The sequence below is a fragment of the Benincasa hispida genome, chromosome 7, assembly GCF_009727055.1.
Source record: "Benincasa hispida cultivar B227 chromosome 7, ASM972705v1, whole genome shotgun sequence".
NCBI lineage: Eukaryota > Viridiplantae > Streptophyta > Magnoliopsida > Cucurbitales > Cucurbitaceae > Benincasa > Benincasa hispida.
The window spans coordinates 45,798,746-45,815,321 of record NC_052355.1 but is presented as its reverse complement, the minus strand read 5'-3'; the positions used below and the strand labels follow the sequence as shown (position 1 = coordinate 45,815,321).

At 39.6% G+C, this 16,576-nt stretch overlaps 2 protein-coding genes and 1 non-coding gene across 6 annotated transcripts; 1 reads left to right on the top strand and 2 right to left on the bottom strand.

Annotated features, from left to right (window-relative positions):
- The first annotated feature begins 614 nt into the window (after positions 1-614).
- Positions 615-4,879, top strand: LOC120081336 (protein PTST homolog 2, chloroplastic). The gene is made up of 8 exons (XM_039036091.1): positions 615-1,548; positions 2,059-2,179; positions 2,482-2,677; positions 2,757-2,968; positions 3,217-3,362; positions 3,435-3,582; positions 4,375-4,443; positions 4,518-4,879. Exons 1-8 carry the CDS (start codon positions 974-976, stop codon positions 4,611-4,613), a joined length of 1,563 nt encoding a protein of 520 aa, XP_038892019.1. The 5' UTR covers positions 615-973; the 3' UTR covers positions 4,614-4,879.
- On the bottom strand, positions 4,848-7,662 carry LOC120081337 (ultraviolet-B receptor UVR8). 4 transcript variants are annotated; one of them, XM_039036093.1, is made up of 8 exons: positions 7,265-7,659; positions 6,784-6,936; positions 6,532-6,690; positions 6,031-6,195; positions 5,696-5,827; positions 5,480-5,566; positions 5,271-5,369; positions 4,848-5,191 (listed from the first exon to the last, which is right to left on the bottom strand). In XM_039036093.1, the coding sequence occupies exons 1-8, from the start codon at positions 7,443-7,445 to the stop codon at positions 4,992-4,994; spliced, it is 1,176 nt and encodes a 391-aa protein (XP_038892021.1). In that variant the 5' UTR covers positions 7,446-7,659; the 3' UTR covers positions 4,848-4,991. The 4 variants fall into 4 exon arrangements, with proteins under 4 accessions (XP_038892021.1, XP_038892020.1, XP_038892022.1 ...); XM_039036092.1 differs by having other exon boundaries at positions 6,532-6,936; positions 7,265-7,661; XM_039036094.1 differs by having other exon boundaries at positions 6,532-6,936; positions 7,237-7,407.
- Positions 7,663-11,186: 3,524 nt separating this feature from the next.
- On the bottom strand, positions 11,187-11,293 carry LOC120082324. The gene has a single exon (XR_005483154.1). It is a non-coding gene; the product is annotated as a small nucleolar RNA R71 (small nucleolar RNA).
- Positions 11,294-16,576: the final 5,283 nt, after the last annotated feature.

The window sequence follows — 16,576 nt, the reverse complement described above, 5'->3', positions numbered from 1 at the left end:
TTCAAATCTAGCTCATTTACTTAAAATCAATATCTTGAAGTCAACTTTTATCGAAATCAGTTAAATAACAATAATAACTTCATCAAAGAAATTGCATAATGTAAATATTTCTTCAAACATTTTAGAGTGATTTTTGTTTTGTTATTTTTTTTAATTTTAATAAATAGCAGCTAATACTAATTTTGAGTTTTATTGAAAAGTATATAGTTTTAAAAATACAATGATAAAAAATAGAATAAAACAAAGTAATTTTTGTAGGCTATCTCTAGTATCGTATTGGAAAATTTTAGGTCCTATATAATATTCCCTATGTTTATTGCTTAACATATAAGCATCTCTTCTTAAAAAAAAATGATGCGACATTTAGTACCGTAAAAAGAATACTTTTCAGCAATTCTTTTTTTTTTTCCCCACGTATCTATATATTAACATTTACATTTCCATTACAAAAATGCAATAAATATTTCAATTGATTAATAAAATGTGAAATATTTATTTATTTATTTCCAACAATGCCTACATTTTATCCATATTTTGAGGGACATTTTCGTAAAATTGACAACTAACATTTGTGTAGATGAAAACAAAAAAAGCAGCGTGGTATATAAATTTTCTGTTCGTCATTTAGTCGTCACATTTTGCTCGGTTTTCTTTCCAATTTGGTATCGTATCTTGGTTCACCGGTAAAGGCCACAGCCACAATTTGTGTATTGAAGCACCACCGTTCTTGATTCTTCTCCATCACTTCCCAACTGCCAACCATCAATTCAGAAGCAAATGAAGCCTCCAATTGGCTCCCCCGCCCAACCCAAGATTGTCCCTTCAACGTCAGGTTATCTTATTTCTGCACTTAATTAATGCGCCTTGCATTTCCCAGTGGTTTTGTTCCGTTGCATCGATGACTGTGTTCTTCCCTCTTTCGCGCACTACTTCTTTTCTCTGAGCACCAGGTGTTCGACGAAATGCCTGAACAATGCTCGTCTTCACCAACGCATTACCCACTTCTTATTTCTTCTTCCCAACCGACTTTGGATATTTGAGCCCTTCCGTATTACCCTCCATTGTTTTTGTTCCCAACTCAAAATGGGGATGGAATTCGCATCATATGGCTGCGACAGAGAGGAAGTGTGCGCTTTCGTTTTCCAAGGGTATGCTCTATGGTTGTTCTGGGTTTGTGACAAGGTGTAAAGATTTGGATAGAGAAGGGGATTTCGCATTGGAGGCGGAGATATTGGAGTTTATGAGAAGCTCAAGAAACCCAGAAGCGTTTCCGAGTAAGAAAGACCTGATTGAGGCCGGCAGGGAGGATTTGGTGGATGCTATTGTCAAGAAAGGTGGTTGGCTTTGTCTTGGATGGAATTTGGACGAGGAAGAAGATGGGGGTATTGGACAATTCTGTCTCGATGAACGGGAGTCTATATTGGCTACTGATTGGGATAATTTTGGATTATCCAATAGTTTAAAGTGTGATGAAAGTCAGAGATTTGCGACGCCTCTTTCTCCCATTGCTTCTTCATCTACATCATCTTCATTCACCGGTAGATCACTGTGAGGATTCCATTATGACATCTTAGTTTCTTTCTTCTTCATTCGAAATAAATACATATAAAAGTAACTATTTGCGAATAACATGCGTGAAAAATGCTATTATCTTGACATTTATTCTCAGCTATCTTCAGGGTGTGTTATAGTATTCCATTGAAAGAATTCTAAATGATTACTACGACAAATAATTGTTTCAGGTTGTGAAAGATGGTTTCTCTTCCGGCTCCCCGTACCCTACCTGCCCCTGATTTTATGAACAATTTCATTTAACGTGGTTGCTAATGAGTTATCAACCTTAAAATCGTTTTCTCATTGGGAAATTTTAAGATGTTTTTTTGTTCTTTAATATTTTTTTTTTCATGTTTGAGAAACTGAAACAAAATAACATAAATCTGAGTAACTTAATAATCATTTTAACGACAGAGTATTGAGTTTTCCTTGTTGTGTCTAGTTTTGTCTACTATCAACAATATTTGTAAGGGCGATTAGTCTTACATGCTTTCCTTTTCACAGAGACACTGTTGCTCAGGATGAGTCTGGGATTGAGGGTATGCTGAGTCGATTGGAAAAAGAAAGAAATGCGACCTTCGGAGCTGGTAAAAATGATTTGCTTCCTGAAACAACAGCAAAGGAGGTAAGCTTGCTGCAGTGAAACAATAGACTGATTTTCCCAATGTGAGCAACGTTGTTTCTGTAACTAACGATGTAATTAGGGATCATCCTGCTATCATATTAAGTAGTCGTTAGAGTAACAAGGCTGAAAGATATATCTAGAATTTGATGCAGGATATCTTCCCCATTGGCTTGTCACAATTGGCCGTGCTTGTGCTACTTCTTTTTCCTTTTTTCAACTTTGAAATCATGATATGGATAATTCCCTCGTAAGAATTGGAAAAGGCTGAAACTTAACTTGTGATGCTTCTTGCCTGGTAAAAGACAGTTGCTGACCTACAAGGAAGCACTATCAGCACACCGCTGAGTGGCAAACAAGACAAATGGAGCGATTTGGGGGTTTGTCTTAGTCAGGGTTCTTCTCCTGTACAACTGAACGGTCTTGGAGGCTCTGTTACCCCTGAGGTGCAGAGATCTTGGAGCACATTCAAGACAGATCTTCAAGATAAAGACTTTGAAGGTTCTTCATTTATTCATGTATTCATAGGTTGGTTTCTGTGATATTAGAGTTTGCATCAACTGATTTTTAATATGTACAGCTTCTGAAATTGCTTTGAGCACGGGAAGGAGCGGGGAAGTATTAGATGTTCTGAGATATGAATCACTAGGATATAGAGGGGATTCTACCAATTCAAACTCTAGCGAGAAAGAAATGAATCACAATCAACTACGACGTCACCTTCAGAACATGGAGTTGGAGCTCTCGTCCGTAATTGGCTCATTGAGATCTAATGCATTTGTGTCTGAGAAGGTTTATTCTGCAACCTGATTTTGTTATCAAATGAACTGAGACGTTCTACATGTCCTGGATTTTAATGGATGGTGCATGATTCTTTCATTTCCTCTTCTGGAACTGGAAGAAGATCTGAATAAAGTAAAAGATGTCAATTAGTCTTACAGTTTTGATTAAAAAAGGATTAATACCTCTTGATCGTTGAGCAATAATGTTAAACACAATAAAATATTGACGTGCCTGTTTATTGCTATCATGATCATTAGGGTCAAAGTAAATCTTCTGATGATTTGCTGGAGCTTTCGGATGCTTTTGAGTTTCAAGAAAATGAGATCCTGAATGCCAAGGATAAGCTACGGTCTATACGAGCAAAGATAGCCGTGATAGAAGGAAAGATGGCACTGACAATTATGTATGGAAATTCCTGCTTTGCTTAGTGATTTGTTTTAACCATGGACGTATCAATGACATTAAGTCTTTTCAGTGATGCACAAAAGGTGATAGAGGGGAAACAAAAGAGGATCAATTGTGCCCGCAGAGCTTTGCAACTTCTACGTACTGCTTGCGTGGTGTGGCCTAATTCTGCATCAGAGGTTCTCTTAGTAGGGTCATTCGATGGTTGGTCAACCCAGGTAAAAAAATCTTCCTATTTGATTATTTTGCTTGATTTTGACAGTTGAAATAACCTAGGGACATTTAAAAATTAAAACTAACATCGGAATATCGAACGTGTAACGTGGGACTGGTTCCTCTATTATGCCTCTAGAATGTACTGCTTGCCTACTGTATAAATGTTATCAGCACTTTCATCAGAAAAAGAAAAAAAAGGAAAAAGAGAAGATCGAAATGTGATTGGCTCTTCGTTGTAGCTCAGAAGTTAGGCTTCTCAATAAGAAATCCACGACACCGCACTGATGAAAATGAACACTGTGGGCTGTGGGTTACTCTACCCTCCATTCCTGTCTCTAGTATATTTTCTGCTAGCTGAGTGAGCTTTTTCTGGGAACGTACATTTTCCCCGCTGACAAATAACTAGGACTTTCTATTTTGATAACTTCCACTACTTATGCTAGGATGCTGAATGACTTGCTTGCAATGGATTTACATTTTATGATCTTAGGTTCCTTCAATTCAAATGTGACATATAGTTGGAAAGATAATTGTTGTCAGATAACTACTGCTCAGGCAGATGATGTTTAATGGTTATGAGTGAGATTGAATTTCATGGTGTACATCTTAAAAGAAAATGATCATGTAGGCTTCTAGTGGGTGATCTTTCCATAATTACACCGAATGCTTCCAATTGTAGTGGAAGTGATGTTACGGATGTCTAGTTGCAAATCTCATAAACGGAAGAACTGCACAGTTTTGTGGTTTAATTCATTATCTCATATAGTCTTTATTCGCTTGCTCCCAACTTGCAGAGGAAGATGGAAAGGTCCAGTACGGGGGTATTCTCCCTGTTCCTAAAGCTGTATCCTGGAAAATACGAGGTTTGTTATTCTTTGGAATTTCTATTAACATAGTTTATGCGAACACACATCTCACGGTTTTTTGTGATATGCAGATTAAATTCATTGTTGATGGTCAATGGAAGATCGATCCTTTACGCCCAATTGTTAACACCAGTGGATATGAAAATAATCTACTGATCATCATGTAGCAGTTTACACCAGGCCGTTTATATTCTTTTTCTTGCCTAGCAAAGAGCCGGGTGCCTCGTCAACTTTCCCCTCTTGTAGCATAGTCCTTCGAGTTATACATGCATTTCGCTCAACTTCTAGTTTAGTTTTCCTCCAGCCTCCATCCACGAGTAGTTTTGATGTAAAAATATAGTTAGATAGAATAATTTTTCCACGAGACTCAATTAGCTCAATAAAAATTGTTGAAGACTCAATTAGCTCAATAAAATTTTGTAGTATTGCTTTTGATCCTCGTCCCTTTTTTCCTCATACTTTACATATCAAAAGCTAAAAATCATCTAGTGGCAGATCAGCTGCCAGGCAGCTCACTGGAGTTGTCTCCAAAAAGCAATGCAGTTTCAATTGGGGAGATTTGAAGCAGCATGGGATGTTGCAACAGCAACTGTAAAGCCACTGCCACAATAGACTTTGATGTCTAAAGCAGTACTCTTCTGTTTGAGGTTTAAATTCACCGTTTGTGGATTGGTGTGGTCACATGTATCTCCCAAACCCAGCTGACCATGCTCCCCCCAACCCCAAGTCTTTACAGCACCATCCTCTGCACAATCAATAAAACTTGAACAATGTAAGGACGGCGACCGAAAATGGTATTAACAGACAACTTTGCAAAACCATGCCTGTAACGATTGCAGAATGCTCAGCCCCGGCCGCAATATCCAAAACTTTTATTCCACTAAGAGGCGGGATTGGTTGGAAATTATCTTCCTCGGAATCACCTGCACTACAAAGAAAATCCACATATCAAGTCGTAAGCAGCAAGCAACTCATCTAAGGACTCGAACGGTTTGCTTGTTACGATGGCAAATGGTAAAGTTAATTCCTTTACCAGGCAGAGACTTCATTGCATTTAGCATTTCAGAACCACTCAGCGCTCCATGATGTTTGCCGCCAAGCATATAAAGTTCCCCTTCATCTGTTCAATGAAGGATGGTTGCCGTTTAACAAGAAGAAGATCATCACATGTATACAATCCTGGTAAAACTGAAAGCGTACTGGTGGGATTACTATTCAATCAAGTAAGAAATGGAATGAATGTTAATACAAGTTAAAACTAGTGCATGATTCCATCCAAGAGCAACTTTACTGAACGACAAAGGTGAAGGTAGATGTTGAGGAGAATATGCATCTGAATTGCTTTTGAATCCCCTTCCCCAAATGTAGAGATGCCCATCAGCTGAAGCAATTGCAGCCAACATATAACAACGGTTAGGATGAACGCTATTAATAGATCCTAAAAACACATTTTTAAGCACTTGGAAAGTCATGTTAAATAGATGTTGCCCATGCAATTCATTTATGGCTCACTGTACTGATGCCAAAATTACAAATTTACTGGAGGAATCAATATGGATACAAAGAAAATTCGATGCAACTCACAGGATAGAGCAGCACTGTGATCACCACCAGCAGCTATGCCAACTATTTCAGCAGCTTCCAAATCGGAAGAAAGTATGGGAAGATTAATAGTCTGAATCTTCTTGGAGATACCCAATTGACCGCGTTTCCCAGCTCCAAATCCATAAACTTGATCACCAGAACAACCTGCATCATATCATCACCATCAAACTTTGAGATAGACTGCTGCATTGACATCAACATAGACTTAGATAGCTATCAAGGAAGGGTGGAGAAATTCACCAAAAGATTTGCCCTCAACAACTTGGATAACTAATTTCAGTTGAATCATTAAAAGGAGAGAAGGCAGAACATACAAAAATTCTTGACAACCCCAGATATAGATATAGAGAAGGTAGAACGATGGAAGTTCCTTAAGCAAAGAATAAACCAGAGAAAACATGGATATAGATTCAAGTAAATTGATCTTAACACTGAAACATTACATTACAAAAATTTATGCGCATACATACTTTTCTATACCTTTCACCAATGCAAGCGAGTGGCGCATTCCACATGCAATCTGATCAACATGTTTATCAGAGAAAAACAAGACCTCATCAGGGAAGCAACGTGACTGGTAATCACCATGCCCTAACTGCCCAAATGAGCCATCTCCACAAGTATAAAGCTTTCCCTCGTCTACAACAAAAAACCAGAAAAATGGAAACAGGGTTCTACTGAAAGATGTAATGCAAGACTTCATAAAGAAGAACCAATAATTAATATGCTGACTTGAAACAAAACCAGAATGGCTCCATCCAGCAGAAACTTGGGTTATGAAGTAGCTACCCAACCCCATCATTGGCTTAGGGTGTAAGCTGCTTGCCATGTCTCCTAGCCCTAACTGCCCTGAATTGCCTCTTCCCCATGCAAGTACCCCACCACCTTCAAAAACATTAATACCACTAAATCAAAAGAAGCTTAAACTCTAAAGTTCATAAGTTACGAAATACTTATTAAATTGTTTATTCTTTTACACTCCCTTAACTTTGAAATCAGTAGCAAGACCTACTTATTGATATTAATTAGAGAGTAAATGACAAGTATAGGAATTTGAATCCGGGTCTTAAATCACTATCGCATTCATAAAGCTTAAACAGAAATTCTACAACATATTCAATCGTTTATTCCTGTATTATTAACAAAAAAGAATGGGAAAGAAGAAGAAAGAGGCACTGGATGAACCCTTTTATGGTGGAGGAGGATCGGATACCGGCAGTCAAAGCGATAACATGAGCGCCACCGCAGGAAAGGGATGAGATGGGGGTGGCGGAGGAAAGTGTCGGATTTCGGAGGAGTTGAGGGAGATTGTCGTCCTCGAGTCGTCCGGTGCCCAGCTGGCCGTCTGTTCCTGCCCCCCAACTCCATATCTCTTGCTCGACGTCGTCTTCCATTAATTGGAGATCAAATCATGGATCAATTCTGCAACTAACGAAGGGTCAATCTTAATTTAGGACCGTCGTTTTTCTTAAAGTAATTTGCTCCGCTTGAGTTTTCCGGCGGAAGACTGTGGACGGCGCCGAGATGAAAGACGGAACTTTTCTTCGATGAGGCACCCGAGTTTCGAACCAAGTTTTGTTTGCGTTGCGAATGAGTTGAACTACCACGGTTCGAAAAATTTGTAGAGATGACCTATTTTTTTCAAATGATCCATTTAAAAAAAATAATGTTTATTGATCATTTGTTGACATTATCGTCATACCAAATTATATAAATTGTCTTCACAAGTGCCTCACGAGGTAAGTCTCGCTCTTGTTTTAAATTCTCTGGTTTGATGTGATTGCTCGTCAATGTACGAATGATTTGACAATTTTCATGACAGAAGCCTCAAATCAATAATAATACTTACACAATACAATGGTGATTTCTTTAAATTCTAAACTCCATTTCAATGGTGATTACTTCTCTGGTTTTCGATGGTGTTTTGTTGAACGAAGATTTTTCGAACGGGGATTTCCAAGACGAGGCTTTTTCAGAACGGGACAAATTTTTCAGAAAGCTGTTTCATTATTTTGAGTCTGTTTAATTATTTTTATATGTTATTTCTGGAAATGTAGCATTACAAAATTTTGTATTGGGAGAGAGAACGAGAGTGAGAGAGAGCGAGATTAAGAGAGAAAGCAAGACTAAGAGAGAGCGAGATTAAGAAAGAGAGCGAGATTACGAGGGAGGGAGAGAGAGAGCGAGATTACGAGAAAGAGAGCGAGAGTACACTTCAATTTCTTGTACAATTTAATGGCAAATGTTCTTTTGCTTTGTAGGATGATAGAAAAGTGTCTACTTATTCGATATGGAGGTGATTGAGATGAGAATGAAAGTTCGTATATTGGGGGAGAGTTGATAGGAATCATTGTGCCTGTTACATTGAAGTATGAAGAACTTAAATCTCACATTTACAGGGTTACAAATGTCAGTTGTTCAGAGTTTGATCTTATACTGAGAGTTAAATATAAACTTGAATATGAAGCCCCTTCACAATACATAAGGAATGATGATGATGTTCGCTTCCTTCTTTTCCGAGAAGAGCTTAGTAAACTTCAGTTATCTGTAACACTAAAATTGAATCAGGACGAAAATATTAGAATGGGGTTTGGAAATGTGAGTTATGATGATACAACTGTGGACGGACAATACAGGAATCATATCAATTTCGTCGGGAAGAGGATGATATTCCATTGTCTACCAACACTGTACCATGAACATCATCACTAGACAACGACCGCACTAATCCAACAAAATTGAATTCAGAATTGGGCGGTACTTCAGTTGTTACTAATGAGAGATCATCTAGACTTGAATATATGGATTGTGGTCATCTAGAGCAAAGTTGTGGTCCTTCAGTGGATGTTAATGAGCAACCAACAAGATTGAATGAAATGGATCATGATCATGGATGTGTGTTGTTATACAACAGCTTCAGTGGTTCAACCATCTATGTCTTCAAGTCATATTGGCAGAGTTGATTATGCTTGGTACCTCTTTGATAATGGACAGAAATGCACGTTATTACAGTGCTAAGTTATTAAACAATGCAGGATTGCGATGATAAAAATACACAAGATTGCGTCCAAAAGCATTAAGTTCACAATATTGCAGTTACATGCGTCCATCGCATCAAAACAGTTAACTTATGTAATTTTGTGCAGAATATGCATTGACACAAGGCGGAAAATGTGATCCAAAGAAATCAACGGCCGAGCGCATTAAGAGATTGCGTTAATGCATGGCTATGCGATCATTTGCGCTCACGAGTATCTACTCAAGAAGGTTGCCGCATAGAGCCGACGCATCTTGGTAGGTGCATTTGGGTGAAAAGCATAATAAATCACGATGGGACAGAAAGCTGATGACGGTCGATTCTGAATTAAGTTGACAAGCCGTTAACGACCTACTTTAACAAGTACACTCAACTTTTCGGTGAAAATATTTGGCGCATCAGACAGAGAATTAATTTCATACCATAAATGCAATCATAAGAGAGAAGAAGCCTTTCACCCCGAAGCTCTATAAATACCAGAGGCCACCTTCAGTGAAGGAGTTCGCTCTGTTAGAGAATTTTCCCCTTAGATAGAAGTAGTCTTGTTCATAGTTTTCTTTTACTTAGAAGATGGAAGCGAGGGAAGTGAGATTGTACCGAAAAATCGTTTCGGTGAACTTGGAAGAGTACCAAAATCGTCGAGATCAGAGAAAGGGTCAGCTCCTGCAGAAGCAGGAACATCTTTTGAGCAGAATAGAGTCTGTCTCTTATACACATCTAGATGTGTATAAGAGACAGGCATAACTGGGGATCTTCATTCTATGCGATTATCTTGTATTATGTATGCATCATTCGTCCATTAGAGATACTCGAGAGGGTATTCTAAGGATAGAATCTAGGCTTGGAAAATTCAGGTTAGAATCTGGGCTCAGGAAAGTCAGATTAGAAATGCATAATCAAGAGATAGAAGCTTAGAAATAAGCGCTGTTTGCTATTAACGCATCGCATGCATCCTAGAGATAGGTTATGATTGAATGCGGTCACCTTGTCCTTGTATGCATCTTGCATCATCGTAGAGGCAAGAAGTAGAGACTTAGGAATAAGCTCTATAGACATAATCGCATTCATCGCATGCGTCCTATAATTAGAAGCTACCGCATTTGCATTGGAAAATGATTTGTTGTCGCATAAGTGCAGCATGATCGCATAGTTTGACGCATTCTCTGGAAACGCTAGCTAAAGACCTTCTCAACTCGTTCCGCCGCATACTCAGTGTATCTGTCGCATAATCATTCTTATCTCAAATCCGCCGCATACTTTTTATACTTCAAGCAACAAACCAACCAAATCATTAATTTATTTGTTACCGCAAAGTAATCTAAAAATTATTGTCGCATATTGTTTTCCTTAGTCCCTGAGTTCGACCCTGGACTTACCAGAAAACTCAGTAGGATTTATACTTGGGTTTTGCTGAGAAAACTTGTTGCACAACATATTTTCCATCACCGCAACTTCTTTCATTATTTCACCGCATAAAATAACGCATCAAATTTTTGACGTCGTTGCTGGGGACTTCGGCAATATAGTATGCTAACAGTAATTTTCTGATTTTCTTTGCAACTTTCAAGCTCTGACGCATTACGACCCAAAGATTGAAAGAATGTTGTGATAAAGATTGAGAGATAGTCGCCAATAACAACAATAAGAGAAAGATAACATGGCGGAACAACCTGGAAATGGAGCACCAATGAAAATAATGTCATGGTGAATCCCATCCTATTGGCGAATAACCGCAATAGGCCCATTCGAGATTATGCGTTGCCCAAACTCTATGATTTCTCCCTAGGAATCATGAGGCTCGCTCTTGATGGATCGAGATTTGAAATGAAACCGGTGATGCTACAGATGATCCAGACTGCTAGACAGTTTGGTGGGAGGTGTGGTGGACCTGCATGCCCACCTCCGGAGCTTCATATAGATCTACAATACTTTTATGTTCCCTAATATCTCCACTGAAGAAGTTCAACTAACTTTGTTTCCATTTTCATTATGTGATTAGGCACGAAAATGGACGTACTCTCTCGAACCAGGAGAGATTACTTCATGGGAGTAAGTAGTAGAGAAGTTTATGAAGAAATATTTCCCACCAAAGGAAAATGCCAGAAGAAAATTGATAACAAATTTTGAACAGGACATGGATGAATCGCTCAGCGATGCTTGGGCGAGGTTTAAGAGGTTGGTAAAAGACTGCCCGCATAACTGATTACTAGACTGCTTACAGATGGAGATTTTTTTATCACGGATTAAACCCTGCTTCGCAGACCGCTGCCAATAAGGTAGCTGCTGGAGGTCTGCTAGATAAAACTTATGATAAAGGCAAGAACAACCTTGTTCGCATTTCTAAAAATCACAAGGACTGGAGAGAAAGCGATCAAAGATTGAGAATAAAGGATAGTGATGCAAACAATGGTGCTATCGCATCCCTTCAGAGTCAAATGACTGCGATGATAAACTTGATACAGGAAATCGCAATCAATAGCCCAACAACGCATAGTGGGCAAGTGAACGCAATCAACTAGACTACCGCAAGATGTGCTACTTGCAGTAAAGGACACGCAATGGAGGAATGCCCGCAAAACCTACAGTCAATTTATTTTGTGAAAAACAACCCGTTTTCCAACACGTACAACTCCGGGTGGAGAAACCACCCCAACTTTACATGGAAAAATCAGCAGCAAAATTTCCAATCAGTGGCGAAAAAAGAAGGGCCACCTAGATTTTTCTCGCGAACCAACCGTCAGACGAGTAATCAAGCCAGCAGTTCGCAGGCGCTGCAATCTTCCTCTTTGGAAATTTTGTTGAAGCAATATATTGAAAAGAACGAAATTGTGCTTCAAAACCAAGCGACGTCCATCCACAACCTGGAAATACAGATAGGCCAGATTATGGGCGAACTCAAGAATCGACCGCAAGGGGCCCAGTCGAGTTCAACAGAACTACCACGCAACCCAGAGGGTATGGGTAAAGAGCAATGTCAAGTCGTGACGTTGCGTAGTGGAAAGACTGTGGCGAGGAAGAAGAAGAAGCCTAGTCGGACTGCTTCAATTGCGCTGGAACCAGAGATTGCAGTGACTCAAGAAGAAATATAAGAAAGAGAAGCGATAGAACCTGAGATTGCGTCCACCTCGGAGCCAAAAGAACAGGGGACCATAAGGATACAACTACCACCTTTTCCATAGAGACTCAGAAAGAAGAAAAATGATGAGGTACAGTACTAACGCTTCATGAATATGTTAAAACAATTGCATATTAATATTCCGTTCACTGAAGCAATTGAGGAGATGCCCGCATATGCGAAGTTTCTAAAGGATATGGTGACAAAGAAGAGAGGCGCTGGTAAGTTCGCCACAGTGGTTTTGACGCAGAGCTCAAAAGCTATAATTCCACTGAAAATGTGCGATCCTAAGAGTTTCACTATACCTTGCTCCATTGGAGGATTGTACATCGGGCAAGCACTATGCGATCTTGGAGCTAGCATTAATCTGATGCCTCTGTCAATTTTTAAGCAGCTGAATGTGAGGCAACTTGCACCCACGACAGTGACTCTCTAATTAACGGATAGATCTCTGGTGCATATAGAGGGGAAGGTAAAGGACGTGCTGGTTACAATTGGAAAATTTATATTGCCAATAGACTTCATCATCTTGGACTACGAAGCAGACAAAGATGTGCCCATCATTTTGGGGCGGCCATTTTTATCAATCGGTCATGCCCAGATTGATGTGCACAAAGAAGAGAACAGCTTGAGCGTAAATGAACAGAAGCTCAGGTTTGACATTATCCGTGCCATGAAATATCCTGATGAAGAATACCTTAATGAATCCGATGACGAACAGAGTTTGAATGAAGAAGAGAAGCATGAAGATGAAAACGAAGATGAGGATGCGATCGCATCCATTGTTGCATGCAATGCAATCACAGAAAAAACAAACAAGGAAGATGAGGTGATCGCATCCCAAGAAGTTAATCTGACAATGAATGAAGAAAGAAAAACAACAAAACCGTCCTTAGAACAACCACCAACAATAAAGCTGAAGACCCTTCCTAACCACCTGAAGTATGCGTTTCTAGGGCAAAATGAAAAGCAACCGGTAATCATTTCCTCTACATTTAATGAAAACCAAGAAGATGTGCTGCTGAGCATTCTGAGAAAATATGTAAAAGCAATTGGTTAGACGCGCGCAGAAATTCAAGGAATTAGCCTCGCATACTATATGCATAGAATTCGTCTCGAAGAAAATCACAAAGGATCGATCGAACATCAGCGTAGAATCAACCTTGCGATGAAGGAGTTCGTAAAGAAGGAGATAATCAAGTGGTTAGACGTGGGCATCATCTATCTAATAGCAGACAACACGTGGGTCAGCCCTGTGCAGTGCATGCCAAAAAAAGGAGGGATGACGGTAGTTTCTAATGCAAATAACGAGCTGATACCGCAAAAGACCGTCACCGGATGGCGAATTTGCATGAACTACCGCAAACTGAATGTGGCAACAAAGAAGGATCATTTCCCGTTACCTTTTATTGACCAAATGCTAGATCGTCTAACTGGAAATGACTTCTACTGCTTCTTGGATGGGTATGCCGGTTATAACCAGATCATGATCGCTTTTAAAGATCAAGAAAAGACCACATTCACCTGCCCGTATGGAACATTTGCTTTTTGCCGCATGTTGTTCGGCCTCTACAATATGGCGAGCACTTTTCAAAGGTGTATGATGGCCATCTTTTCGGAATAGCTCGAAGACTCTGTAGAAATATTCATGGACGACTTCTCTGTATATGGGCACACATACGAAGTCTGTCTTGACAACTTGGAGAAGATATTGAAAAGATGTAAGGAGATGAACCTCGTGCTTAATTGGGAGAAATACCATTTCATGGTGAAAGAGGGCATTGTGCTGGGGCACAAGGTCTCGAGGGACGGGTTCGAGGTGGACAAGGCAAAAATTGAAGCGATTGAAAAGCTCCCACCTCCAACAAGTGTAAAGGCTGTCAAGAGCTTCTTGGGACATGCCGGATTTTATAGACGTTTTGTCAAGGAATTTTCAAAGATAGCACGACCGCTGAGTGCGTTGATGGAGGCNCGCTGAGTGCGTTGATGGAGGCCGATAGAAAATTTGACTTTGATGACAATTGCCTCAACACATTCATGATTTTGAAGAACGCATTAACGACCGCGCCCGTGTTGATCGTACCAGATTAGACAGTTCCCTTTGAATTAATGTGCAACGCGAGCGGGTATGTGATGGGAGTAGTGCTGTCACAGAAGAGAAAAACAATGCTACATCCCATCACATATGCAAGTAAGACTTTGAATCCTGCTCAAACTAACTACACCACCACAGAAAAAGAATAACTTGCGGTAATATTTACGTTGGAGAAATTCAGGGCATATTTACTGGGAACAAAATTACTCATCCACACTGACCACTCGGCGATAAAATATTTGATGACAAAGAAGGATGTGAAGCCAAGGTTGATTAGAAGGGGTTCTCTTCCTCCAAAAATTCGATATGGAAATAATCGATCGCAAGAGGACGGAGAATCAAGTTGCGGATCATTTATCCATATTAGAGAATCCAGAAGTTGACCGCAATCAATCAGAGGTGAGCGCAAGGTTCACAGACGAACAGTTATTTCAGATTACAGAATTTCCATGGTACGCAGACGTGGTGAATTATCTAGTTTGCGAGCAATTTCCCAAAGATTATACCAACAACCAAAAGAAGCGGCTCGGGCATGAATGCAAATCATATTATTGGGATGAGCCAAATCTGTATAAAAGGGGGTCAGACTAGATTCTGCGACTGTGTGTACCAGATGTTGTTCACCAACGCATATTATCGCAATGTCATGATTCACCATATGGCGGGCACTTTGGAGGCCAGCACACAGCAACGAAAGTATTATAAAGTGGGACTATTGGCCAACAATATTTAAGGATGTAAGAGACTATGCAATGAAGTGTGACCGGTGCCAACGCACAAGTAATATTTCATGGAAACATGCGATGCCCATGAACATCATTTTAGAACTGGAGTTATTTGACGTCTGGGGCATTGATTTCATGGGACTATTCCTACCTTTAAATGGTCGCAAGTATATTCTATTAGTCGTCGACTACATTTCCAAGTGGGTAGAAGCAGTTGCATGCACCACAAGCGATGCAGTAGTAGTCTCCAAATTCCTGAAGAAAAATATTTTCACTTGTTTTGGCACTCCACGTGCCATAATAAGTGACGAAGGCTCCCACTTTGTCAATTACATCATCAAACATATGCTGCATAAATATAATATCCTCCACAAAGTGGCCACCGCATGCCATCCATAGACGAATGGTCAAGCTGAAGTGTCCAACCGAGAAATCAAGCTAATACTAGAGAAGGTGGTAAAGTCTTCGCAAAAAGATTGGGCAACAAAGTTGGACGATGTGCTGTGGGCATACAGGACTGCCTACAAAACACCAATAGGCATGTCTCTGTATGTGTTGGTGTTTGGTAAAGCATGTCATTTACCATTGGAGCTGGAGCACAAAGCGTTGTGGGTGGTGAAGAAGCTTAACTTCAACTTAAAAGCAGCAGGGGAAGCAAGAAAACTCTAATTGGTCGAGCTTGATGAGTGGAGAACGCAAGCTTATGAAAATGCCAAAATTTACAAAGAACGAGCAAAACATTGGCATGACAACCAGCTATGTGGCAAAAATCTCCACGTCGGACAAAAAGTCTTACTTTTCAAATCACGATTACGGCTCTTTCTCAGCAAATTAAAGTTGCGCTGGTCCAGACCCTTTATAATTAAAGAAATATTCCTGCATGGTGCAGTTGAGCTGATTAATGAGGAAGGGACCCGTACCTTCAAGGTTAAGAGTTAAGGAATATTGCGGGGGTGATTTTTATCGAGAAAAGACCTCTGTAGACCTGAGAAATCCGGAATGAAGGAAAATCGAGTGGCCCTTGTGCTGGCATGCGACAGAAAATCATCTGGGGCGCAAGTCTTTTCGAATATCCTTTTTCTTACTTATGATTCATGAACTCTCACTATCTGAGGTTATTTCAATTATCGTTTATCTGTCTTCAGTTAAAAAAAAAAAAAGAGAAAATTTTGTTAACTTCGTTTTTTTATTTATCATTTGACCCTCTCGATGTTTTTCTTTGCAAACGATCGAGGTAAACGATTGTGGAGGCGCTACACAAAGACGCAACTACTTTATTCGTCACTGCAATCCAAAGAAAGTAGATTGCCACAAAGCAGAATGCATCAACAAATAATGTGGGCGACAGTGCAAATTTGGGGTTGTATCTTTCCTTGACCTTATTCCAAATTTTGCACTAATGCATCGCATTTTAATTTTGAAAATTTTATCACTGCATCCTTTTTGGTTGCCGAAATCATTTAACATTGATCAATTTAGTAAGTCACCGCGATTTTCTTTTGCCAATTATATGGTGAAACGCATCATTCTATCTTTTCGTACACACTAGAGTC